At 46.2% G+C, this 26,920-nt stretch overlaps 1 protein-coding gene across 1 annotated transcript in view; it reads right to left on the bottom strand.

The window, feature by feature from the left end:
- Window positions 1-26,920, bottom strand: part of FHIP2A (FHF complex subunit HOOK interacting protein 2A) — a 416,741-nt gene that overhangs the window by 36,626 nt on the left and 353,195 nt on the right. Inside the window, exon 15 of the mRNA XM_069611895.1 lies at window positions 22,596-22,736. Within this exon, the coding sequence (XP_069467996.1) occupies window positions 22,596-22,736 (141 nt within the window). The remainder of the gene's footprint in view (window positions 1-22,595; window positions 22,737-26,920) is intronic.

Raw genomic sequence — 26,920 nt, 5'->3', positions numbered from 1 at the left:
GTTTCATAAACAGAAGCATGTGTGACTTCATGTGCAGTGCTGGGATGTTCTGCACCGACTGACACCATTAACGAGTGAGATTTGCAGTGGTTTCAAGGAAATGGCTTTTTTTTTTTACCTCCATTTGCAATGCTGTTTTGTTTGCCACTATGAACAAAGCATTGCAGAGAAACCTGTAGAAGTGTAGGAGAAGCGTTCACCTTCAGTGACTAAAAAGTGTCAGGAGGAGAAGCAAACAAACGCATCGAAAAAAAGAATTGTATGCAAGCACGTACATACCAAAAACAGGACAAAAAAAAACACATCTTTTCCGACGGTACTAAACTCACAAACCTCTCCCCACCCCCCGACCCCCTAGCACAAAAACTCAGCGGATTCTGCAGTAGTGTCAGAATTACACATGACACATCCAGCTATTTGCAGGATGGGAGCCATGGAAATGGGACTTTGGAGACTAAGGTATTGGTCAATAAGGTTTGCGGTTGTGGTGTGTTAAGCACAACGTGTGGCAAAAGGTCCATTTGTACAACAAAGTGCAGAAGTGTATGGTAAAAGTGTGCAAGGTAAGGGGCAGGAATCCTGTTATGAATGCAATGTGGGTATGATATGATATGATGTCAAATTGTATGATATGCCATTTAAAGTGCACCTATACACTAGCCATGCAAGGTGCAGCGAGGCAAGGGAGGGGGAACAGCGGGGAGACAGAGACAACAAACCTACTAGGCCAGTTGGCACTCAGATCGCCCAAGTGCATGGGAAGGGGAAGTGAAAGTGCACTACATGGGAAGAAAAAAAAATGACAAGAAGTGAAAATACGGCCCGATGGTGACAAGTGCAAGGATAAGTGCAGACATCTGGAGGTGGTGGATCTGTTAGGTATACAGCAAACAGTCCCCAAGTGAGGGTTTTGCCCCAGAAAGGCTGTGCAGGGGTGCAACTGGCCAGGGGGAAGGGGGTGGACCTGGCCCGACAGACGGTGGCTAGGTAACCAGTGCAGCATCAGTTTCAGGCAGTAAGTCAGCAGGGGAGAGGAGGAGCAAAAGCAGAGGCAAAGAGAAAGATTTTCAGTTGCTTCCGGAACCGGCAATGGTTCACCTCAAGTTTCAGGGAGGCAGGGAAGCTATTGCAGAGGAAGGCTCCAGTCAAAGAAAGAAATCTACCACCAACTGTTTGCTTGTAGAAGCGAGTGACTCTGAAGGAGTTGGAGGCGGATGAGGGAAGAGCTCGAGCATGCACATATTTACGCAGTGACGGTTGCAGGTATTGAAGCCCCAGGGCCAAGAAGGCCTTGTGCATTATGAAGAGGGTTTTCACCTCATTGCTCGCGGGTACTGGGAGCCAGTGCAGACATTTCAGTCCCGGAGAGATTTCATCCCTGGCCTTGAGGCCAAGGACAAGCTGCACAGTTCTCTCCTGGATGAGTTGCAGAAGGTGTAGAGTGGAATGAGGCAAATTTCGACCGAGGCTGTTGCAATAGTGCAGCCTACAGAGAACCATAGCTGTGGAGACAGTGAGGTTTTTGGAACTTGCTTTACGTTGCTACTATTCATTCAGTGATGGTTTTGAAGCAACATTTTCACAATTTCTGTAAGACATGGGATAGTGGTGAAATAAATGTCTACTATTGTCGAAAGGAAAGAAGAGAGTTCCTGTTGCGATATAACAATGGGTGGCATGGGTAAATGGAAACGTTGCAAGCATATTCAATTGATGTGTGACTTCATGGCAGTGGATGGGAGAAAAAAACATTAACATTTTTACGATTGTAATGGACGCTCAGTGACCCATACCATGTGCAAAGGTACTTCTAACGGAGTTCTACACATTTCGCAGGAATAATATTCATACCTCCAGTTTGTGGTGATGGGTGCTGATGTGGAGGAATGTTGATGTACACATTTTGCATTATTTTACTGAGCTTTCTACTGAACGTGCTGTACAATCAAACACCACTTGGAGGCTTAATGCGCACCGGTACATATAAAGTGTTGTACAGAAGTGACTGTGTATGATGCTAAGGTCTTGAATGTCATTGGTGGATGCGTGTGAGATTACTTAACAGTCCGCAATGAAGTAGTGATGGACAAGAAATAGTGCACAGGGAAAAAAGGAGGAGTTCTGCTTTACTGGGGCGCGGCTCTCGCAGTACTTGGGGAAGGGCACGTGCCACATTCTGCGCTTCTCACCATGCTGGCCAATGGAAATGGGACTGTGGGGAATGTCCTATCAGGTGCTCAGGGTGTGTGTCACAGGAAAGGGCAGCAACAATTTTTTTCATTACTTTGTGTAGTGCGGCTGGCAAACATGGCAAGACGTACAGTTTTGGTTGTGCGTGAAGCCTTTGTGGAAGATCTGTTTGTGTATGCCCTCCAAGAAGGCTTTTGTGGCAATTTCGGTTTGGAGGGAGTGGAGGCTTTGGGGTGCAGTGTCGAAGCGTGCTGTTTCGGCGGAGTGCTTGTAGAATGTCGACGCATGGCCACTTCCGCAACTGTACATGTTGTGGTTGTACAACTTGGAGCCTTCTTTTTGGGTTCATTGCCTTGTTGCTGTGTGTACCATCAACTGAAGATGATGAAAGCAGTGCAGCGCATTTTTCCCACAGCCAATGTGCTTGTCTCATGTATACCCCCGAGAATAGTGTGGGACTATTCCAATGATTCCTGTCGCCAGCCAGAGGCCGGAAGGGGTCTCATCAACAGTAGCATGTGTGACTCCTTGAGTGCTGCTGGGATGTTCTCCTGTGGGAAAGAGAACATTTGTTCTCAATATATACACCTTTTCGAAGGAAATGGCATGTCTTTGTCGACCAGTGACAATGACATTTTGTTTCACAATCTACCGGCTGCACTGAAGACACTACTGTAAGAATGTGAGCTGACGTACAAAACATAAAAATGCTTCTAAAAACTGCAAAAAAAGGAGTTTCTATGGAAGCACCTTAAAAAAAAAAAAGGGCTCTTTTAAGAGCTGCCACAACTAGCGACGTCCCCTACCTACACTGGTTGAAAGTTATTCCCCCACTCCCACGCGCGCGCAGAACAAGCAGGGTGCCCCATGAGGTCATAACTGGTTGGCGCATAAACACACCCATAACCCATGTCAGCAGAGCACCAGATGCCCATAAGGCAGAAGTGGTCCTAGGTGAGGAATTTAGAGTATTTGACAACCCTAAAACATGCCATTAAATGCAACTCACGACAAATTACACCACCCCGGACAGAGGACAAAACAGGTAACACACACACACACACACACACACACAGCAGTGGCAAGCTCCCAGCCTACCCAACCGCTCCGGCCTGGAGAAATGATCTACATGCGTAGTTTTGTCCAAAAATGGAATAACCCCAGATTTCATGGCCATACAAGGTAATTTACTCATCCCCTCTCGCTGTAAAAGTGAAGGTGCTCCGCTATTGGATACATCTTTCATATGTACGTAGGGCACCCCCAATCAACACACAACCACCCAGAGTCCGTCCCCACATCCCCGCTGTCCCATCACAGTTCCAATTATCAATTCAGCCAGCTCCTATAGTAAAGCAAACTACAAAATATGATCAAGTATATAAGATAGAACACAAGCAAGTTTTAAATAAAATGTTTATACAATTATTTACACTTACTTGTCTGGCAGAAGGACTATTAGGATACGAGGAAGAACTCTCTTTCACAGGGGCTGTACTAAGAGACCCTGCATGGACAGCGCGTTAGACACAGGCCGCAAAACCTGAGGAAGAAACCTGAATTGGCCCAAGCGCTGATGAGAGGGAAAGAGACCCGCATTGTTAATTTCCACAGAAACCCTCCTTTGTTCTAAAACTGTTGCCAATACGTTTATCTCGAGAAAGAATGTATCCTGCAAGGCCATGAGACGGTGCTAAGCGCCTCGCTGTATGTGTTATCACAACCAGGCCAGAGCAAGCCTCCAACCCCCACCCAGCCAACTACAAGTTATAGCCCCTACAACTGTCTGAGTCCCAAGACCCCTGAATTCCAAGATACCAGCTGGCCCCGTGCCCCGACCATAAACGATATCTGTACTGTACAATGGCATGATTTGTAACACGAGGTGCGGGGGAGGGATACATTTTAGTTAAAAAACAAGGGTGAAAGACTTGGATGCCAGACGACATAACTGGAATGAGTGAAATGTATGCAGGTCACAGTGACCTTGAGCCCCCCCCTTGCAAGGCAGGCATGGTATTAAACAGTAAGACAGACAGAAGTGATCACCCTAGCCAGTCCTCTCGCATTTGCCTACGGGCCTGCCCTTGTCGCATTGCTACTGCACTTGGTCAATTGACCCATGAGAGTGGCACCTCTCGGCACTTACCCAGTTTCTGTCTAACTGGGCACACTTTGATTCCCCCCACAATTGTCCTCCCTCCACCTCCTTCCCCATCTCCTGTACCGTCTGTGCATTGCACAATCTGTACGTACCATGTCTTGAAGATAGCCTATCTATCTCCCCTGTCTCCGCTCCCTGTACGGTGGCGCCTCATTGCACTTGGAAAAACTGAAGCATCGTTATCAGACCTATTTGCTGTCATCTACACTGTTTAATTGTATTATATGCACTTATTCTGCATGTGCAGACATGTATCGTTCAGAAATTGAAGGACTCTGAATGACTGTTTTTCCCCCCCTTGTTCCCTCCCTCCTTGAGCTCTTTGAAACACTTGCCTTGTGTATCAGCGCTTTACAAACAACATTACCATACCATACCATCACAGTTCAAGGGTGTTCATTGAACTTCAAAAAGGGTTTGGAAAATGCCCATCTAATCCTAAATCTAAAGATGAGATTAAGCTACGACCATCAAATAATAATAACGCAGTCCTAGTGGTGTATTGTCAAAATAAAAGGGCCTATACTAATAAAACTGTTTCCAATCCTTACTTCTAAATAAAAATAGTGTGGAAAACAATGTTATGCAAAAGAAAAGTGTTCAAGAAATTATATGTCGGGATAATGAAGCCGTTGGCTTCCCTTCTTACCCCGTTTTCAGCACGGGACAAGGCAGCACACTTGAGCTTAGCACAGTCGTTGGAGTCTCTAACACGAGGATGCAGTTCAAATCCCAGTATGAGGGTCTTCTGTACCAAAGTCCCTTTGTTATTCACAGTCTCTTACTTCAGAGGGTGTGATACGACAAACAAACATTTAAAAGTTCCTTCCTCAGGATTCTCATGTACAACTTTTTGGGCGATTTTCGATCCACCCCTGGCCCCCCTTCACCGGGCTCAGCCCCACTTTCACACAAAGCTTTCAATTGATCTCCCTCTATCAGGCTCGGACCAAAGTCATATACTTTTCCAAACGTTCTCTACTTCATCGAAATCGAAGACTTTCGACTGTGCGTGGGATTTGACTTGACTCGTCGCAGGACCACGTTGATTCACCTTTATTCGTTTGATCTTCCTCTGTCGGACTCGCACCAAATCCACCTACTTTTATCACTTCTCAGCTGGGTACCTTACAGAGACCTTCGATTGAGCAACCACGTAGTGCCGGACCACTCTGTCAAAGGTATTGTAGCTTGCTTTAAAGTCCAATCACTCATCAGCAGTTTAACTTCATTAGCGTCTCATCACACGCGTGTTCGCAATGTTCGTTCCAGCGCTCACCATACAATGTTGCTGCTTGCAACTTTGGCTTCAACACAGACCAGTCTTGTATCGGTATCCACAACTCACCGGCTGTGTTGGTTTCACTGACACTGCTTTGTTCTTGGAGCCAAGGACAGTACCACGGCAGCTGGCGCTTCTTCCCGCCTTGGTTACTGACGCGGGAGGGCCCCAGGTACCTCCGACACACAATGCCGGATTCTTCAGCCTAGTTTCCGTGTTTTACGCTTTCTCTCGAACTTTTGTTGAAGTAACAGGTGCTTGTCGAAGAGGTTAAGAGAACTTCCCTCCTTGTGACCCCTTCTGTTCCACCATCTTTCTCCTCTCATTAAACTGCCATCTTGGAACTGCTGTTTCCTAGTGTGCTTTGCCTCGCTCAGCGGGTGCTCTCGTGCTTCACCTTTTTTCCATATGGGGAAGAGTAATGGAAGACAGATGCGAGTGATTGTCGATAATTGCCTGACCATAGTATTGGGACATGTCAGGTACACGGTTCGGGTGTTAGTCTGTTTTCCCTTAGAGCGGGCTGTCGGTGGGGGTGGATAAAGTTCCTAAATATCCTACCGAGTAAGATGAGGGTAAAGGTGTTATTGGGCATCAGATACTGCATCTCACCATCCAGTGTCCCACTCCCACAAGACCCCTCACCCAGGTGATCCTCCTGCACCATTCCACCCCCAGGAACAGGATCCAAAAGAGATGGCCGTGTCCTGGCCACCTGGATGACAGGTCCCTGGGTACGAGTGGGCAAGACACCTTCTGGTTTCTCACACTCTGTACCAGTCCATGATCATGCCAGGTGCCCTGTGTAGTAATAGAGTAGCACTGTTAGAATAATATATTTAATTGTCTTTTCAACCTTGGTTCCCTGGAGACGACGAGCCCAGCTGACCCCATGTGATGGAAGATGGACGGACGGGGCTAAGGCCAAAAGCCTGGCATCCCCTATGGAGTAGGCTGACCATGCATAGGGTCACACCAACCAGCCATGCATGTTTTTACTGTATATCAATGATGCTGTGCCCCCTTTTCAAACCCGGCTTGCACCCTTTTTGCTCAGAACGTTCCTAAGCAGCAGAGTTCGTTGCTGGCACACCTATTTTTTGCATAATTAAAACTTGTTTTCCTTGCAAGAATCTCTTGCCCTTTTTTCCCTAGTGGGTTGCATTTTTTCTGGTGTTAGAGTTTAGGGGCGTGCCTTCAGTAACAAGGGCCCTGGGTCAGGGCACAAGGTGGCTCGCACAGTCCTAGATTAGGGCAAGGAGTTGTGGCAGGGTGAGAGGGTGGCCAACTACCCTGCCTCTGGATCTCTCATGGTAACCTAGCTCCTAGACTCAGCAAATAACTCACTAGCCACCGCTTTTCTTGCCCCTCCTGTAGTTAGATCTTTCAGACCTTCGGAGTGTCCCATTCTTCTCCACCTCCTCCTTTGTCTACAACTTTGCCTCTTGATCTCACTGCTCTACCTTTTCATTCTTCCACCTTTACCAACTTTCGGTCTCTAATTTCCCTGTGCAGTTCTCATCCTTTATCGCTTTACTTCGGTTATCCTCCCAGAAATGAACAGGTGCCTATCACCTTTGATTCTCCACCCACACTCCCATTCGCTTTTCCTTGTATGCTTCGTTTTCTCTCCTGTTTTTAAATCACTCAACTTCCTCGCTTTCTTCACCACACATTTGCTCGTTCTGCCCTTCTCGACTATCCTCTATAACCACTCCTCTTTCAAATTACCTTAGATCTACTGGAGCCAAAGTCACAACCTAATCTACATAATGACCCACTGGAGCATGGTCATTTTGAAAGTGTGTTTTCATATAAACATTTTGAGAAATTGTAGCTCTAGCATTGGCTTTTGCTTCCTGATTTAGAAGAATAGAAATTAATGGGATCAGAAGCTTGGCCCCAAGGGCGAGTGGTGTACACTTAATTCCACTGCCTCAAATGGTGCCTTGTTAATTGTTTCACTGAAGGGGTGTGAATTATTCCAGTTCCAGAGCATGACGGACTGAGCATAGTGAGGGAGCCTGAACAAACCAACGGGTCTTCTGGAGGAAATGTTAAAAATTGGGTACAACAAATACCGTTCAATTTACAATTGGTTCTGTAGTGTAGTATGAAAACATCCAATAAACACAAGTACAACAGTACACAAGCATTTTCATGATACCCATACACAATATATGCCAGCATTGTCACTCCAAACCATACTTCATGATGTCTGTGCCCACAATATATGCTAGCACCAATCAGATGTAAAGCCTGTGCCCAAAATATATGGCAATAGTGCCACTGTAAGAAGAAATTATAATAATGGCTTTGCCGATATATGCCAGCATTGTAAGAACACCTTCATGCTGGCTGGGCCAACTATATGCCAGCATTGCCCTGTCTTATGCTCTAGTCAGAGGCCAAACTATGCCAGGATTGCCATTCAAACACATTGCTAGCAATGCTCCAACCTGTATGACTGGTTCCAACATTAACAGTGCATTCACACAAGCACACATGCATGTACACACACACACAGCCCAATGTACTGTGACCAGGTCTGGGTCTTGCCACCGTCAGAAGGGATCGGGGACCCCTCACAACCTAGATTAGGCAACCTGCCAAGCCCTAGGAAGAGCCTGCTCTACCCCGGAGGTGGGAGAGGGAATTGAGGGGGACCCCAGTACCGGACTCTCCCCAAGGTGTGATGTGGTGTAGAAGCTTTGGTACCAACGTCCCTACCACAATGCATAGCAGCCTCTTTTCTGCTCACATTTCTTCTTTTTCAGGACTGCAGCTCCCAGAACCTCCCAGTCTGTGGCACGATTGACCTGCACCGCAGTCGAGACACCAGAATATCCACTATGGAGTGCTTCTGGAAGAAAGTTCCAGATACAACGTGCTCGAGTCCAAACCCATAACCGCCAGGCAGGACATCAGCAAGAAAGGTAAAAGACTCTTACCTGACGTGGAAAGCCAACCTGAAAATATTTTTACTGTTTTTTGCTGCCACGGTGGAGTGAATGACTGAGACCAAAAAGGGGACAGGCTTATGGGGTGTCTTAAAACCCATTTAACAAAAACCCAAACTTGGGGAAAGAATAGCACCAGATTGGCCACAGAGTGCAGGTGACGGGGGAAACCAATGGGAACTGACAGGAAGGTTAGAGCAGGATAGGCTGGGATATAAAAGCCCCTTTCTCCCAAAGGTGAATGAATGATGTTCCGAGTGAGGTCAGGAAGAGAAGGTGGACCAGAGAGAACAGCTAGTGGAGAGCAGACAGTGGAGCAAAGTGCTGAGGAGACTGTGGCGGTGGTGTGAAGGAGTGCAGGTAATATATTGTGGTTGAGACAGTTGTACCAATTGAATGTAGTGTTGTGAAAGGTGAATGTGAGACAGAGAGAAAGTGTTAGGGGTTAGAGAGAGGTTGAGAGCGAGTGTAGGTAACAGTGTGATTGGAGGGTGATGGATAGTGAAAGGTGGGAGGGTGGAGTGCAGAAGGAAGGTAATAGTTCAGAGACATGGGAGGAGAGTGTGGAAAGATCAGGACAGAGGAAGTAGATGGGGGATTGAGACAAAGGTGTTGCGAGAGGTGAGATGATGGAGTAGAGTGAGAGTATATGATACAGGGAGAGGATTGTAGACAGCAGAGAAAGAGCAGAGTGAGACAAGAGGAAGAGTGGAGTTAGAGAAAGAGGCTAGGTGAGGGGGGAGGAGAGAGAGTGAGAGGAGATAATTGCGAGATGTCCTTGTGAAACTGTTCATTACACAAGCAACTCTCACCAATGTTTCCTCCTCTCACTCTCTCCTCGATCTTCCTAGTCTCTCTTTCTCCAACTCGAGTCCGCCTGAGAGAGAATACCATGCTCTTGGGTTATCCATAAGAGTTTGAGAAGACAAATCCAGTACGAGATACTATTCTATACAATGCATCAGGACACTCTGGGGTTAGGCACACCTGAACTAGGGTGGAGGGATCTTGGGGAAGGTGTAGAGAGATATAGGGACCGAGCTAGTTAGAATAAGTGTCAGCTCCCCAATTCATCAAGGCTACCATCCATAGGAAATGAGAACATTCTAAAGCTAATAACTTTAGAGCCGTAGGACGGATCAGCACGAAATGTTAGTGTTTGGGCCCCACAGAACTGGAACATTGCATGCAAATCTGTTAGAGTTCTAAAGATATAAAGGGTAAAAAAATAAATAAAAAAAAAATATTTAAGAAAAAAGTGTTTTTTCACTTTACCATAAGGAAAATATCAAGTGCACAGCCCAAATCGATGGACAGATTTGCGCAAGATATAAAAAAGTTGGGTACAAAGCGCTCAAAAGAAATCCTTGGCTGGTTTGCCATAAGTCCGTACAGTAGTTTTTAGATTTTTTTTTTAATTTGCCGTTGACCGGGGTGCCCCTGTATCTCTCATGATGCATTGCTGGAGCCAAGCTTTTTCTTTTCAGAAAATCTGCCATTACCCAATTTGAGAATCAAGTTCAAGAATCTGCGAAAAAAAATGTAAATACTTCTAAACTAATCTATTCAGATGTGGCAATTGTTAGTTAAAGTAAAGAGTTACTAGGAAGCAGTCTTTTTTAAAAATATAAAATAAAATTACAGGGATTGTGTTAGGGAGATTTATCAGAAATGTGCTAATTACCTTCTACCTTAGAGACCCCAAGATTTTTTTGCTGGACTTTAGGAATTACATTTTTTACCTGGAGAGAGAGACCTTTTTCCCACTCTCTCATGTATTTTTTCTGTGATTTATTCTTTGTGTTTCTTTGACTTTAGAGTCTGACAAACTCCATAGGCATCTTTACATAGTGATACGCAGCACCTTTAGTGCAGTGGCACAGGGAAGTCTCTTAGATTTCCCAAAGGTTTAAATACCTTCTCTTGGTGAAACTACTGTTTCAAAGAGCAGTGAAGTGAAATTGACTTTACTTACAAATTGTAAATTTCTAGATCCAGCACACACTTTCTTACCATAGGGTGCTGGAGCGGTTACTTGGTATCCCCTTTGTCCAGTCTCTCATGTAACATTTTTATGTTACCCTTTCTACAATTAATGGTTGGTGGCAGTGGTTTACTTTTTACTACCATTGTGTGTTTTTACAACGGGCTGGTAAATGGCGGCCTTTGTAAAGCACCCAAGGGTGCCCATTTTGTCAAAATGGACCCTGGTCTTTTTTCGCTATTTTTTTTGGAAAGGTACTTATTGAGATTTACTGTGCGCGCCAAACCAGGTTTGGTATCTTTGTTCATTTTGTCTTTGACGGGATTCACGAGTGAAACCCGCCTCTGGCTCCAGGGTGTCTGGCAGGGGCAGGAAGCGAAAGAGGTGCCCGATACTCCCTGTGCTTAGTCTCCTAGGAGACAGGAATGCACTCTTAGGTCATAGACTGGCTGGCTGTTAGGCAAGGACAGACACCCTGCTGTGTGATACAGCTAGGCTGGAATGAATGAGAGAAACCTGCATAAAGGCTTGGAAGGCAGAGTCGACCACTGGAACGAAGGAATACGAAGAAGAACTTGAAGAGGACGCCTGCTCCAACTCCTGGACCGTTGGTTTGCCCAGTCAAGCCCTGCTGCAGTGCTGAAACTCCAAATTCGTCTCGACGAGAGAAGCCCTGCAAGGACGATTTCTCCCGAGTTGGTGGGACCAATCAACTCCAAAGTGAACTCTCCTGGACATCCTCTTAGAGCTGGCTGTACTTCCTTGCTGCAGCAGGAACTGAAGTGCCAGGGAGCGGAACAACAGATTGGAGTGCTTCACTTTTAAGAGGGACCCGAGCTGCTGGAAGATCCCCCGGACTCCCATTAAGCAGGACTGACCAAGCCTGAGCCACCTCAACAGACCCCAGATGCGAGGAAAGTCCAGAGTGGTATCCGTGAGACCGCATGGTGCTATTTGCGGAGATGCGAGGAGCTGAAACCGCGAAGTGCCGCTGAATAGAAGTTTGTCCTTTTCTGTCGACGACCGTCCTGTTGTGTTGCACGAGTCCCCAGAAGTCCTCCCTCTTGTACCCACGTCTGAGGCACAGGAACAACAGGATCTGCAGAGCCACATAGGAACAGAAGCCTTGCCTGTTCTCAGTTGAGACTTGACTTGGTTGCCTTGCAGAGTTGCTTGCATCTTTGCCTTTCACAAGCATAACAGCTCCTTTACTTCCACAAACTCTTTTGAAAACATTGTCCAAGACTTTTACTTACCTACCAGAAGATCTTCAGCTTCACTAGACTTTGTTCAACTAACATTGACTTGCCTGGCTCCCTGAAAGATTTCTACCTCCGACTCTGTGCTTTACCTTTCCCCCAGGAAAGGGTTAATTTACTTTACATTGGGGGGTTTTAAGAAGTACGTACCAGTCTATGAAGTGTTTTGTTAACCTATCTTGTAGTCCTATATCTAACCTTTGCACCACAAACAGTATAACTCTAAATGTGCCAGTGATAAATCAATGTCCACAGTGTCCTATTCAAGTCACCTGAGGGAGTAGGAAGTCTCTGTGTGCCATGCCCAATGGGTATCATCTAATTTAGAGTAACCAAGTGTGTGTTTGAAAGTATACTTTAAAGTTACATGTGATTTGCTCCCTTCTGAAGGCTTATATAACCGACTGTTAAATTAATAAATAATTGTTTAATCAAGAAACTTTGAGTGTAAGTGTTTATTTGAATAACTGTCACTGTGAAACTCTTTTACAAACTTACTGCTCACATTGACCCCTCTTGAGACGAGCCTGGCTGCTCAGCAACACTACCAACCTGTAGTTCAGATTTATACCAAATGTTGGGTCCCTATTGCCAGGAGGTCGGGGTTGTAGTGCTCCCAAAGGGTCCTGCATACAAGATGGTTTCCTAAAGTTATTTAAAATGTGTGGGAGGGTCTATTAGGGGGCTATTAGTGTTTTTGTGGTGTTAAATGTGTTAAACATTAACATATCATTGCTTAATTCGTTTTATTTAAGTGCATAGTGACAGACCAGAGGAAGACACTGCTTGTTTACTATATCCTTTGTTGTGATTGGACAGGCTTTTCACGTGACTTAACAGTGAAGTTCTCGATCCATGCCTGGTGTCAGGCAGGAGGACATCTACATTATCGTACCTCCCTCTTCTTCGGCACAGTACCTAGTTAGGAATCCTACCTGAACTGCTACAAACATCCCTCGTCCCAGTTCTGAGTAGTAATCTTACATATATATCCTGGAACACCCTTCTTCCCTGTCACAGTCCACAACTAACTCCACCTCGCTCTTCGTCACAGTCCCCCACTAAACTCCCCCCTCACTCTTCGTTGTCACAGTCCCCCACTAACTTCACCTCACCTCTTCCTCATCACAGTCCCAATTAACCTGCCCTGCTTCATCACAGTCCTCCACTAACTTCGCCTCATCACAGTCCCCAACTACCTCACTTCATCACAGGGGCCCACTAATTCCACCTCACTTTTCATCAGTCTCCCAATACCTCCACCACACTCATCCTCTTCACAGTACTCCGCTACAACCACCTCACTCTTCTTTGTCAGAGCCCCCCAACTCATTCTTTGGCGTCAGTCCCCAAGTACCCCACCTTCCTTGCTCCTTACAGTACGCCACTACCGCCACCTAACTCATTCATGTAACATTTCCCAACTACCCCACCTCACTCTTCTTCATCACAGTGCCACACTAACTCCACATCACTGTTCCTTGTCACAGTGCCCCACTATCTACACACCACTTTTCTTCGTCAGGCCCCACTAACTCCACCTCTTTGTTGTCATAGTACCCCACTGCCACCACCTCACTCGTCACAGAACCTCCACTACCACCACCTCACTCTTCCTCATCAGACCCCCCCCACTATCCCCACTCTCTTCCTCACAGTCCCCCACTAACTCCATCACTCTGCTTCGTCACAGTCCCCCACTAACTACACCTCACTCTTCATCACAGTCCCCAACTACCCCACCCTATTATTCATCCTCAAGTACTCCACTACCGCCACCTCACTCCTCGTCAGTACCCACCTCGTTCTTCCTTGTCACAGTACACCATTACTAATCTGTCCCCATCTAGTGCACACAAAAAAATGAAATACTTTATTAAACCGATGTTGCGTAGCTCAAGAACCGATGTTGATAAGACATCAGTTATGTTATCAGAAAAAAGATTAAGTATAGATGGTGGGAGGCATAACAAAACCCTTGAAATTCAGTGAACAAACTTTAGTTGCAGTGACATTCAGGAGCCGATTTAATGCAACAAAACCTATGAAATTTGGTAGGTGCTGAAAGCTACACCACTTTAACCATGAGGCCCGCATTGTGCAGTTGCATGGGCTGTGCAATGTGGTACTCCTAGATGAACAAGTTATTTATCCCTGGTAACGTTCTTTCGACTGGATGTTCCTCCCACATATTGCTCATCTTATCATATCTTTGTTTTCAGCTTCAGAAAAAATGTTCTTCTCGGCAGAGGGCGCTGTTCGTCGAGACAGTCAACGCAATGTCCCTCGAGGGCCTCCATCTCGGTTGACGTCAATGTCGAGTACATATACCACACGCGCAGAGCCCTTTGGCTTCAGTTTGTGTTTTTCGCCACCCATATGCAGAATTACCACCTCTAATTTATCTGACCTTAAAAGAGCATAAAGTTCAAAGCTCGGAAATTCTACAGTGGGGTCGGTTGGGAGGGCGATGAGGAATACGTGGGAGGAACATCCAGTCGAAAGAACGTTACCAGGGAAGTAACTTGTTCTCCGAATGGATAGTGTGCTCCCATGTATTCCTCATCTTATAATGGACTCCCAAAGCAGTATTAAGTTCTTTTGGAGGAGGGAGTAGAAATATGAGAGTTAACGTTTGTCAAGAATAGAGCATAGAGCCGCCTTCCAAAATCTTCCCTCATTGTTAAAGGTGCCTAAAGAATGTTTTGTGAAGGTATGGATGGTGACCAGGTAGCTGCTGCGCAGATGTCCTTTATCGGAACTCCACTCTGAAGAGCAAAGGAAGTTGTCATGCCGCTAGTGGAATGAACCCTTAAGCCTTCTGGGGGACCTTCCCCAGATAGCCTGTAGCACTCTGAAATAGCTAGTATGATCAATCTGGATAGAGTTTGTTTGGTAACTGACTGACTATACAGGACACAAACTAGGTCAATTAAAAGTCGGCAGTGCTGTCTCAACTTTGCCATTCTTGAAACATAGAAGCTTAGAGCTCTCCTTGGATTGAGTCTAGGATCTTTCCTCTTCCTTGCTAGGATGAGGTGGAGGATAGAAGGCCGGAAGCACAATTTTCTGTGCTGATTACCATTCAGCATACGATACAATCTTGGGTAGAACAGTGTGTTTGACCTTAAGGACAACCTTATCCTTGTTAAATATAGTAAACTGAGGTTTACAGGATAAGGCCTGCAACTCACCCTGTGGGTTGTTATTGCTACTAACAAAATAGTTTTGCAAGTTAGCAACCTTAAAGGGCACGAATGGAGTACCTCGAAAGGAGCATATATCAAAAACCTTAAAACCAAATTAAGGTTCCATGTTGTGATTTGGAAAGGTGTAGGAGGAAACACATTTGTGAGTCCTTTAAGAAATTGAGTTAATGGTATTTTGAAGTAGGATGCTTCTTCCGAGGTTGCGCTTGAAGATGGAAAGCGCTGCTAGAGACCTTTGATTGTTCCAATCTAGTGCCCCAGATTTGCCAAATGTAGTAGAAACAATAACATCGTAGGTGTATCGCATTGAAAAGGGTCCACATCTTTGTCCCTACACGAGCTGCAGATCTTGTTCCAATGGCAGCGGTATAAGGATTTTGTTGCTGGCCTTCTAATCTCCATTACGTCATCCAGGAGGTCCCAATCTTTGTATCTCAGCCTCTCAGAAACCATGCGTGAAGGCTGAGTGTCTTGACCTCTGGATGGAGAATCCGACCCTGCTCTCGTGAGAGAAGGTCCTCTCTTTGTGGAAGACGTATTGGCTGGCGGATGGACATGTGCAAAAGATCCGGGTACCACGTCCTCCTGGCCCAATCAGGGGCAATTGGGATCATGGATTTCCCCAACTTTTTCAACCTCTTCATCACGTGAGGAATGATGGGGACTGGAGGGAACATGTACAGGAGTGGAAACTCCCAGTCCAGTACAAACGTGTCCCCTAGAGCTCCTCTTGGAGGAAATTCCCTGGAACAAACAGTTTGCACTTCCAGTTGACAATGGTTTCAAGCAGCTCCACTACAGGGGTTCCCCAAAGGGTGAAGATCCCTTGAAGGATTTCCTGAGCTAGTTCCCACTCATGGGAGACTGTGCTCTGTCTGCTCAGAGTGTCCGCCGCTGTGTTGTCCTCTCCGGCTAGGTGAACTGCCAATAGAGAGATTCCTTCTTGAATTGCCCAGAACCAGAGCTGCATTGCCTCTCTGCACTGTGGTAGTGACCCTACGCCTCCTCTCTTGTTGAGATAGTACATGGTCACTGTGTCGTCTGTCATTATCAGGACATTCTTTCCCGTATAGAGGGCAGAAAGGCCTTCAGCGCTAGTCTGATTGCCCTCAGCTTCAAAAGATTGATATGTAGTTTGGACTCTGATGGAGACCAATGACCGCTGATGGTCAGATCGTTTGCGTGAGCTGTCCGTCACTACTTTTATCTCCGGCCATGGTTGCCAAAAGGGTTCTCCCTTCAGAATGTTGTCCTCACAGGCCCACCACAGAAGGTCCTGTGCGACTCTGCTCGGAACCTGAAAAAGGTCTGACATCCTGCCTGAGAATTGGGACCATTGAGCCCTGAGAGCCCATTGGAGGGATCTCATTGTCAGGCTAACATCAGGCACCAGAAAAAATGTGTTGAGCCCGAGTGGCAGGTGATACTGAGATGTTCATAGGCCTGTTCGGGTGAACGTGCCCTGATCAGCCAATCGTCTAGGTAGGAGTAGACGTGGATTCCCCACCTCCTGAGACTGGCTGCCACAACACTCAGGGCCGAGGTCAGCTCAAATAGCAGAACTTGAAACTGATAATGAGACCCACCAACGGCAAACCTCGGGTACTTTCTGTGCTTGTGATGGATTGGCACATGAAAGTAATGACACCAACCCATTCTGGAGCTGGAGGGCCTGAAGGATCTGAGAAACGTGACCATCTTGAACTTGTCCTTCCTGAGGAACTTGTTCAAGTATCTCAAGTCCAAGATGGGTTTCAGTCCTTGGGGATTAGGAAATAGGGAGAATACCACCCTTTGTTCCTCTCCTTCACAGGTACTTGTTCTATAGCATCTTTCTCTAGCAGGGTTAAAATTTCCTGCAACAGGAATGGATCTCGAACATTTAGTGAATGGCTTCCTGGTGGATGATCCTGAGGTCTCTGTATGAAAGGAGGCAGTAACCTTGGGCTACTATTTCCAGTGCCTAAGCATCCGAAGTAATACCTTGCCATTCTTTCAGATGCTGTGACAGTTTCTTTCCTCGCCTTCAGGGAAGGGATCAGCCGCCATCGCTATGCAGTCCCACAGGGTGAATGTGGATTTGCTAGAGCACAAGTAGAGTTAGCGGACTTTAAAGCCATGCTGCTAGCAGAAAAGACTTTCTTTGCCCATGAGTTTGTCCCTATCAGGGGGTATGGTTGGATACGCAGCTTGCTTAGAGGCTTATGTAGCTGTTTGGATTCCATGTGTTAATATCCCTGCAAAAATATTGCGATACACAAATATTGCCATATTTTTGCAGCGATATTGACCCATGGACCCTGCGGGGGATACCCCCGCATTAATTTAAAATGTGCGGATGACACCCCCGCTCCCACAAAATATCCCCCCCAAAAATATCGCCTATGGCGAGACAAACAGCCATATGTACGGTGATATTTTTGGTGGGGATATTTTGTAGGGATACCGCTGCTTGCAATACTAGACTTTCCAGAGTCTGATGTATTGACAGGTATCCAGGGTCGCTACTTGATGGCCTGTATCTTTTTGTGAGATGTTTATTTACTGCTTGTCTGGACTGTCTTCTCCCAGTTTGCTGCAACCCTTTTTTGGAGTGCCACATGGAATGGTAGTATAGGGTCATATTGAGGACCTTTGTCCAATAGGTCTGTAAGGTCGTCCTGCTCAAATGAAGGAGCTGGCCTACTTCCTCCTAAGAACTCTACAACTCTGGACATTAGGCGTCTGCATGATCAGCCGGGTCCGGATTGCCAAAATCTAGCTCTGGGGGGTGTCTACCCCACTAGCTATCTGTAAGGTGTCATGTAGCGCCCTAACCCTGGTCTCTTCTGAAATGAAGCATTCAGGGACATTAGTATCTTTATAAATACAAGGGGTATCGGATAGACGACCACTTGGAGGGGTTTCATCTGAAGTTTCATAGCGCTCATATATTGAGGTTAAGGATCTGAAAAAATCCTTATTTTTAGAAGAGGTTTAAAAACCTTTTCCTGACTTTTTTGAGGCAAAGGTGTCCAATGCACAGTCTGGGTCAATGTTTTTTTCCATTGGCGTTGATGGTGTCGACATCCGTGGTGTCGATGGTATCGATACTTTGTCCTTGGACTTGTGCTTCGAGGGACTCTTCCCTCAACTCGACAGTTTAACTATTTCTCGTCTCGTTGAGTACTTAAAGGCTCTAGAGAAGTCTTAACGCTTATGATCCGGGCTCTAGGGCGCACAGAGTTTTTCCTTGGCTTCATGCTTGTCATCAACCATAGCATGGCCACTTTTCTTATGTTTCGAGGGGTACGGGGCCTGTTCCTCGAAGATTTTACATTTTCTTTCTAAAGAGTTCCCACTTATCTTTCGAGGAGGATTTAGTCGGGCAGACTACGCTCCTTTCCTCTGAGGAAGAAAAAGAAGGAGAGGGTGATCTATATTTTTTTGATGACGAAGAGGAGTGTGTGCTGCTTGAGAGGGATCGGTTTTTTGACCTTTTTTTATGAGGAGATGAATCTCTCAACTCATGGGGTGACCCACATTTCGAAGAAGTGGACAGGGATTTGGAGACAATCCTACCCATTGACAGTTTAGCTTTTTGCTCTTTTAAGGCCTTACCTGTCATAGAATGACAGGGTCGATAGTTTTGTGCTCGACGCCCAGGCACTAGATGCATATTTTATATAGGTCCGTGAGGGACATTTTGGTGCCGCAATCTAGGCACTTTTTGAAGCCCGTCTTCAAAGCAGTAGGAGTCCAAGATGAGGCCATCTCAAAACGTTTTCATGAAAAACTGGAGCGTGCTGTAATTCTCAAAGCAATCGCATTCACGGAAAAACAGTACAAAAGTCAACGGGCGTTGTGCGTGGTATATGTACTTGACGCGTACGTCAGCCCAGATGGAGGTGCTTGAGGGACATCGGGTCGACCGTCTTGATGCAGAGCGCCCTCGCCAAGAAGAAAGAATTTGCCAAAACTGGAAACGGAGATATCATAAGATGAGGAATACGTGGGAGGACACTATCCATTCGAAAAGATGACATAGCTTCTAGCACCTGCCAAACTTCAGGCGTTTTTTTGCACTGAACTTATACACCTTAACTTAAGTTTATTCACTGAAAATAGACATAACGAGATATATATACAGTCCTGTTTTGGATGAGTTACAGAGGGTGGAGAGTAGAGGCAGGCAGATTTAGAAAGAGGCTGTTGCAGTAGTCCAGCCTAGAGAGAAGCAGAGCTCTGGAGACAGTGAGCTCCTAGGGGAAATAGAGAAAATCAAGAATTCCTCTGAGGAGGTGCAGCTGGTAGTGTGACTTCTTAGAGACGTCAGAGATGTGAGGAGAGAAGGAGAGTGTGGAGTCGAAGAGGACCCTGAGGTTTTTAGCCTCACAGGTGGGATGTCATGATCTCTGCTTCCAAAAGGTCAGGGTTTTCCCAACTCCCTTGGAAGCAGATCCATAACCCAGGTTCCGAGGGCCAACCAGTCCCAATTGGGACCTTTTGGACCCAGTCCTGGCGCCAGTGGCACCAGGCTCATAAATATGCCCAGTCCCAGCGCTGGAAGCGCCGGGCTCATAATGCTTGGGTGGACTTACCTGCAGCAGACCATGCTGCTTACTTGCCTGCCAGCTGAGCCTCTGATCCTCTTCTGTTTGGAACTACTTTTCCTGTTGGGTGGGGCAGGAGCCACTCCCTAGATTCAGAACACTGGAACTCTTCTGGAAAGCAGGAACTCTTTTCTTACCAAGGCGTGGCTGTGGAAGGAGACACCTAAGCACTACAGGAGGCCTGGAAAGCAGGAACTCTTTTCTTACCAAGGCGTGGCTGTGGAAGGAGACACCTAAGCACTACAGGAGGCTATTTAAACCACACCCGGTGGATGAATCTTGCTTTGCGTTATTCTGCATCCTCTGCAGCAGAACGCTCATCGTGTCTTCTGCATCGGATCCTAGGCCTAAGGAAAAAGGCTTACCATCCTGAATCCAGTCTTCAGCAACACCTATAAAGACAAGAAAGAACAGGTTAGCATTCCGGCGTCTGAAAGACAAAGGCTTACCTACTCTTCGTGCGCCCCGGAGGTCTTCACACTGCATTCCGGCATCTGAAAGACAAAAGCTTACCAACTCTTCGCACGCTCCGGAGGCCTTCGGCGCTGCATCCTGCATCTGAAAGACAAAACAAGGTGTGTTTAAAGACATTGGGGAACTTTAATACTCACGTGCCATTACTCTAACCCAGTGGGTATTCCGGCACCCTGCAGCCGCTCCGAACTCGTACCTGCAAAATAAAAGACAGTTAGAGCGCATCGTGAAGCAGGCAACAAGCGCTTACTTACGTGCTTCCAGGCGCTTCTATTCATCACACGGACTCCATCTTCAACTCACTTCAGCCCGTCATCCGCCATCGCCGGAACCTGCAAAACAAGAGACATCATTACTAAAGACTTTAAAGACAATAGAATTACTCGAAACTTACCGTTCGTGCAGTAAACGACGGACAGCAGTCCTCTGAAGTCAAGAGGCCTGCGCTACCGATCCAGTGAAGAAACTGGTTACAGCACCCTGCCCCGAGGCAGATGGAGAGCTGGGCATTCACTTACCTAAGGTGAGAGCGTTAACCTTTGGGGGTCTACAGGAGAGCAAAAAAGGAAAGAGATAGGGACACCCCAATAACCCCAGTTCATTAATCCCATATTTTCTATCTGCAGACATCTTACTCTTGAAGTCAGGCATACAGTGCACAGAGGTCCAGCCCAAAGAGCCAACCGGGTGCTACACATCACCTTTGAAGATACGGTAGTCGCCCAGTCAAGACCGGCGCCTCTGCGAGAATCAGGTGAGCGTTACATGGGAGCAGGGAGAGGGCCAAGAGAGGCCGGCCAGAGAGTGACAGGAAAGGAGGGAGCAGGTGTGCCGATGAGGAGAATCTCGGCCTTACTGACATTAAGGCAGAGATCATTGGCGGCACACCACTCCTGGATAGCAGACACAGTCAGAGAAGAGAGAAGGAGAAGAGGTGGCGGAAGGGAGCCTGAAAATGAGCAGGGTGTCATCCAAATTGCACTGAAGGTTGGGACAAAGAGCGGCAATGCGGTGGGCAAGAAGTGCCAGGTATTGGTTGAACAGCCAGGGAGAGAGGTTAGACCCCTGTGGAACACCACAGATAGAGATAGAGGAAAGGAAGGACCCAAGTTGGACCTGTGAGGGTCGATCGGAGAGGAAAGAAGTCAGCCAAGCCAGGGCCGGATCGGTGATAGCCAGGTTATCACGGAGATGGTTGAGCAGGATGGCACGGTTGACCGTGTCAAAGGCAGAAGAGAGATCAAGTAAGATGAGGACACAGGTGGTGTTGGAATCAAGGTTGGAAAGCAGGTCTTCACGTATGTTCAGGAGAGCAGTTTCCATGCTCCTGGCAGCTCTGATGCCAGAACGATGGTCATGGAGACAACCAACAGATTCAGTGTGAAGATTAAGCTGGGAGATGGCCAGTTTTTCCAGGAGTTTGCCCAGGAAAGGAGTGATGGAGATTGGGCGATAGTTAGCCGGGCAGGAGGGGTCGGCAGAGGGTTTAAGGAAAGGGTGCACAAGGGAGTGCTTCAGGGGGGGAAGGGAAGACTCCAGTGGCAAAGGAGTGGTTTCAGAAGTCAGCCAGAGCTGGAGCCAGGGTGTCAATGTGGTATTTGATGGTTTTGGAGGAGCAGGGGTGAACCTGTTTTGACGAGACTTTCACAGATCAGACTTGTCTAGAAACCTTGTCAGGGGAAATGAAGCGAAGGAGGTAAGGAGAGGTGGCTGAAGAAGGGCCAGAGGAAGAGTAAGGAGGAGGGGAGAGGAAGAGAGAGGGGACAGGATGTCGTAAGTTTTATAGATGAAATGAGAAGCCAGGGCCGTGCAGAGGGCCAGGGAGGGGTCGGGAGAGATAGAGACTGCAGCAGGATTGGCCAGCTCCTTGCAGATTTGAAAGAGTTTGGCAGAGTTGTAGATGCGGCAGAGACGCGGGCTTGGATGTGGGCTCTCTTCTTGGTGCGGACAGAGCCGGTATTGCCTTTGGAGCAGGCGACAAGCCAGTTTGTCAGAGGGTGTACCGGAAGCACACCATTTCCTCTCAGCCACTTGCACTTGCGCTTAACAGTGACTAGGTCTGAGTCGTACCATGAGTTGCACTTGGCTTTGAGCTGCACGCGGATCCTCATGACGAGGGCAAGATCATCAACATCGAGAGTATCAGATATAGCAGAGTGGAGCATGGAAAGGGCTGTGTCACAGAGTGCGAGTCCTCCAAGGAGGGGAGGGGGGGTGAGAAAGTGGTGGCAAATCCTAAACTGACAGACCCTTCATGGGTCGGAAAACCGAGAAGGTAGGTGGCAGTGCTGGAGTTAGCTTGGCCTGAGGGGTAGAGAGGGTACCTTATTTTCCTAAAGCAAGTTTCCCTTCATCTCATATTTGCACTATTTTTCATGCTTTCAACTCATCTGAAACGGCAGGTTTATGTTTTCAATGCATCCACAATACAACATTTGACAATCAACTCAATATTAAACATACACCCTCAGTAACACTTACCCGGACAATGACGGAAAACAAAGATCGACAGCCTGGAGCCAGATTTACATATGGGTCCAGAAGGAATTCATGTATGTGCGGGTGGGGAAAGAGGGACAGCTTGGACAATACCGAAGTTACTTGTAAATTCACATCATAGGGCTGTTTGGAGGAAAAGAAACATGTTAGAAATGTTGAGTTGGCACCACATACAAAAGTATATATGATTAAACCATTATTTTTTAAAAGCTTTGTGGGATTATTTTCTTTACAGCTTTGTGCAAAATAGTTGGTCAATTTGTTCATACGCTGCTTTGGTTGGATTTGTGGAACGTCTTTAGTAAATTAAAGCTTTCCCCTAACACCAGAGTAGTGACTGAAAAGCATGACCACATACCTGTATAGGAAAAGTGATGAGCCATGAAGCTTTCTACATTAACTTAGACCACAGCAGAAGGAAAAACACGTCTAGAAAATGAGAAACTTGGAGGGGTTTGCACATTCGATGGAAAGAGATTTATTTTGAAGTACCAGACTTACCCGACAAAGGCCCCACTTGCCCAGCACAGAGAGTTCGCTATGTGGGCCTGTCCTCAAACAAACCATGCAGTGAGAACATTTTCCTACAAATCTTTCTTGGATATTAAAATAAGAAAAAAAGAAAAATGTCTTTTGCATACTCATGTGCCCTTAACTGACATGTAGGAGGCAACAAAGAAATCAATTCCCCCAAAAGAAAAAGTTAAATGTCCAAGAACTTTCAAAAAGTTAAACAAAAATAAATTCCGTCGGAATTCACTGCCCAGTTCTTTTTTGGATTCATTTTCTTTTTTTAAACAACTTTTTAATTAAGTTTTTTTTTTTTTAACACTGGTTGGTACGCCCAAAAAAGTAAAAAAAACCACAACAGTGCATCATTCCAGTATCGGCAAATGGGTCCCTTGCCGAAATCCCTCCCCACCCCTCCATCCTGCATACCCCCACCAGTTCCCAGTAGGTAGACCTTTACCATTGTTCGGGCTCCACATAGTCTCGCCATCTCCCCTCCTCCGCCCTGGCAACCCCCCACCCCCTTCAATCCCAAAATCCCCACATGTCATACTTCCGCACGCAGCCTCTTTTTGTATACCACCTGGACCCACATTTTTATCATGTCCATTCCCGATCTCCATGCCGCAATCATAGGGGGAGGTGGGGTCCAGTCTCAACCATTTTTGTGCTATGTACCTTTTGGCCACAATACACAGAATATTTAGGAGGTTTCTATCATGTCTGTCAGTCATCTTCGCCCCATATCCCCAGTATTGCTTCCCTTGGATCTAGCTGGTCAGATAGCTCAGTGAGTAGAGCGCTCGCTTTGACATCCGTGCAGAGCTTGTCGACGCAGGATAGAATCCCAGCAGGGCCAAACTCAGCCTTTCATCCTTCCGAGGTTGATAAATGAGCACCACACACCGTGGGTAATAATAAGCAGCGCTCACATGCCTGAGGGTTCGTAGCGATATAGAAAGGCAAATTATTATTATGATTATTATTGATCCCTCCCAGGACATCCCAACCTCCTGTTGCAACTTCCCGCAGTATCTTTGCAACTTCGGGCAGTGCCATATCATGTGAATAAATGTCCCTCTGTGTGTTTTACATTTGGGGCAGGTGTCGCCCTCCACCCTGCCCATCTTCCTTAGCCTATCCATAGAATAGTACATTCTGTGCAAGTACTTAAATTCTATCAACCTGAATCAGGCTGCTATAGCCACTTCTTTTGGACATTGTAGTGCACCCCTCCAGTCTTCCTCTTCTATACGCTCTAGGTCAACGACCCATCTCTCCTTCAAATCGTACAATGGTGTAGTTGCGTGATTTCGTAAAGCTCTATAGAGGGCGGAAATCTGTTTCCCCTCAACCTTAAACATCTAGTACATTCTGCTCGACCGGGGAGGACTGGGGAACCCTTCCAGCCTGTCCTTTCGGATTCATTTTCAATATAATGTCATCCATGAACAATTTATCTAGCATATATGCCTTGTATAGTGCGAATCATTTTTCAGTTACTGACTGACCTTGAGATATTTCAAGGATGACCTCTACCAGGAGTACAAATCAAAACCTTTGATGAACCACCTCAACAGATTCTTCTTGCGATAGTTAATCTTGTAAATATCCAAGAGCAGCAATGTGCCACGTTCTATAAGAAAGGTTCCCAATTGTAAATATAAGAAAGCTTGTAACAGTACAGACCATTTTAAGGTATTCTGCATGGTTAAAATACTGAATCTTAATCATCCAGGCTTTTCATTAAATTGGGTTAATTTCCACTCCATTGGCGAGTTCTCAACAGAGGGCAATGAGTTCTTAACATCAGGAACCCAAATGAAAAGTAGGAGGCATGGTTAGGGACTGTGAGCAATGGCATGCTCAACAAGGAAAGGGCAAGACTAGCTCAATTTTTTACAACACATTAATCGAAGTAGTAATACAGACATGAAGATTATTGGTGGATAAGGCATGCCAGGTGCTACCTATTGCAGAAAAGATTATACTTTCTCATTTGTTACTTTTTTAACAAACACCAATCAAAGGCAAGTTTCACACCTTTACAGCCCTTTCTCTGAAGAATGCTCCACATTACCCCCACACCCCATCAAGTTTGGTCTTAGAACATTTTACCACCAATCCTTTCAGAATATCTACCGTTTAACACCTCTCTGTGGACTACTTTTCCTATTTAGGACACTGAATTGTCTGTATGCCCAGGACACTACAGGAATTGGTTAGTGGCTATGCAAACGATAAGGCCCAGTCAGACCAAAGCTGAAACATTGTGTAGATAAACAACTCCCACTTTTGAGGACCATGCATGTCAAGGGACGAACATATACCTGGGTTTTAAAAAAGTATTACTGCAGTGGCAATGTTGTTTAATCATAACTGGTGAGCCCATGTTCATACGCAACAAAAATGGGAAATGAGATAGTCAGACCCCCCTCGTACCCTCCAATTCAAACCCATGTTAACATTGTATCAAGCGACATCTGCAGCTACTGTTACGTAAGGTGTTGCGGTTTGCGACTATGTGGACCCCACCTTTCTTCAAATAAAACAAATGCTCGCACTCCCAGTTGTCCCCATCCCAGGGAGCTCCAGTTTACTAATTTTTATAATATATGCCAAAGATTGAATACAACAAAGGCAATTAATTAGCAGAGCTGGAAGAATCAACCTCAAACAGACAGAATTTCTATTATAAGAAATGTTTAGTGATGACCAAAGCAAAGAATTGGCTCGGGGCATCTATATGAGAACTTGCTAAGCATCAGCAAACTGACAAATGATGTTTTATCTGAAAATATTGTAAATGTAAAAATGTAAAGCAGAAACCGGACAAAGGCAAAATTTGCTACCAACTTATTTCATAACAAAAAAGGAGGCTGTTAGGTAAGATTTACATATTTGTGATACATCTTCCTGACCTGTGTCAACCCCAGAACACTTAGCTTGGACTTGGTGATTATTTCTCCTTGTCCCCAGGTGAAGGGGATTCATATTCCCCTCTCACCTGGTCTTTTACTCTTTTTATGGGTGACCTTTTTAAGTCTCTCCATAGTGTATGGTTGAAGTTATAGTTTCCTACAACTTTTGGGCTTAGGCCGGCTAGCACCTGTGGGCTCACCTGTTAATTTCTCTTTCATGTACTTGGGTGAACTACTGTTCACAAGTAGTAAAGAGGGATTTTCATCCCCTATACATGTTGTATAAGTGAGCCAGCACACCCCACCTGATGTGGTGCGCTGGCGGGATGTAAAAAGGTTGTTACTTGAATGGCTGGTGGTAGTAGTTTTACCTTCATGACTTTTAGTCTTTATTACTAGCAGGCTGTTAATCCATCCTCAGTAATGCACAGAAGGGCCAACCTTTTGCTAAAATGGTGGGCTCCTTTTTACGGCATTTCTTGTGTGCTTGCTGCTTCGGAGGTCTTCCCCTGCGATTATAGGTGAGAACGACCTCAGTGGAAATGTCTTTGGTGGGAATCCTTTGGATTCCCAGGCCAGGCTACAGAGTGTCTGAGAAGGCGGAAGCGAGGGAGGAGTCCAAAACTCTGCAGCCCTTTGTCTTCCACCTTGCCTGCAAGGAACAGGGCTGGCTGTCCCGATTGGACAGCCAGACTGCCCCTTTCTGTAAAATGCAGGAGATTGCAGAAATTGTGCTGTAGTTCATGATAAATACTCTGAACCTGGAAGCTGCTGACAAGTCGACCACTGGAGCTGAAACCGAAGAGTAAGATGAAGAAAAGACAGATGTGGCAATTTCCAGCAACCAGACAGCCTGCTTTGTAACTGGAGCATGCT

Source organism: Ambystoma mexicanum, chromosome 8 (assembly GCF_040938575.1).
Source record: "Ambystoma mexicanum isolate Mex_15411 chromosome 8, UKY_AmexF1_1, whole genome shotgun sequence".
In the NCBI taxonomy this organism is placed as follows: domain Eukaryota; kingdom Metazoa; phylum Chordata; class Amphibia; order Caudata; family Ambystomatidae; genus Ambystoma; species Ambystoma mexicanum.
The sequence above is the reverse complement of the archived record's forward strand: the minus strand, read 5'-3'. Positions and strand labels throughout refer to the sequence as shown.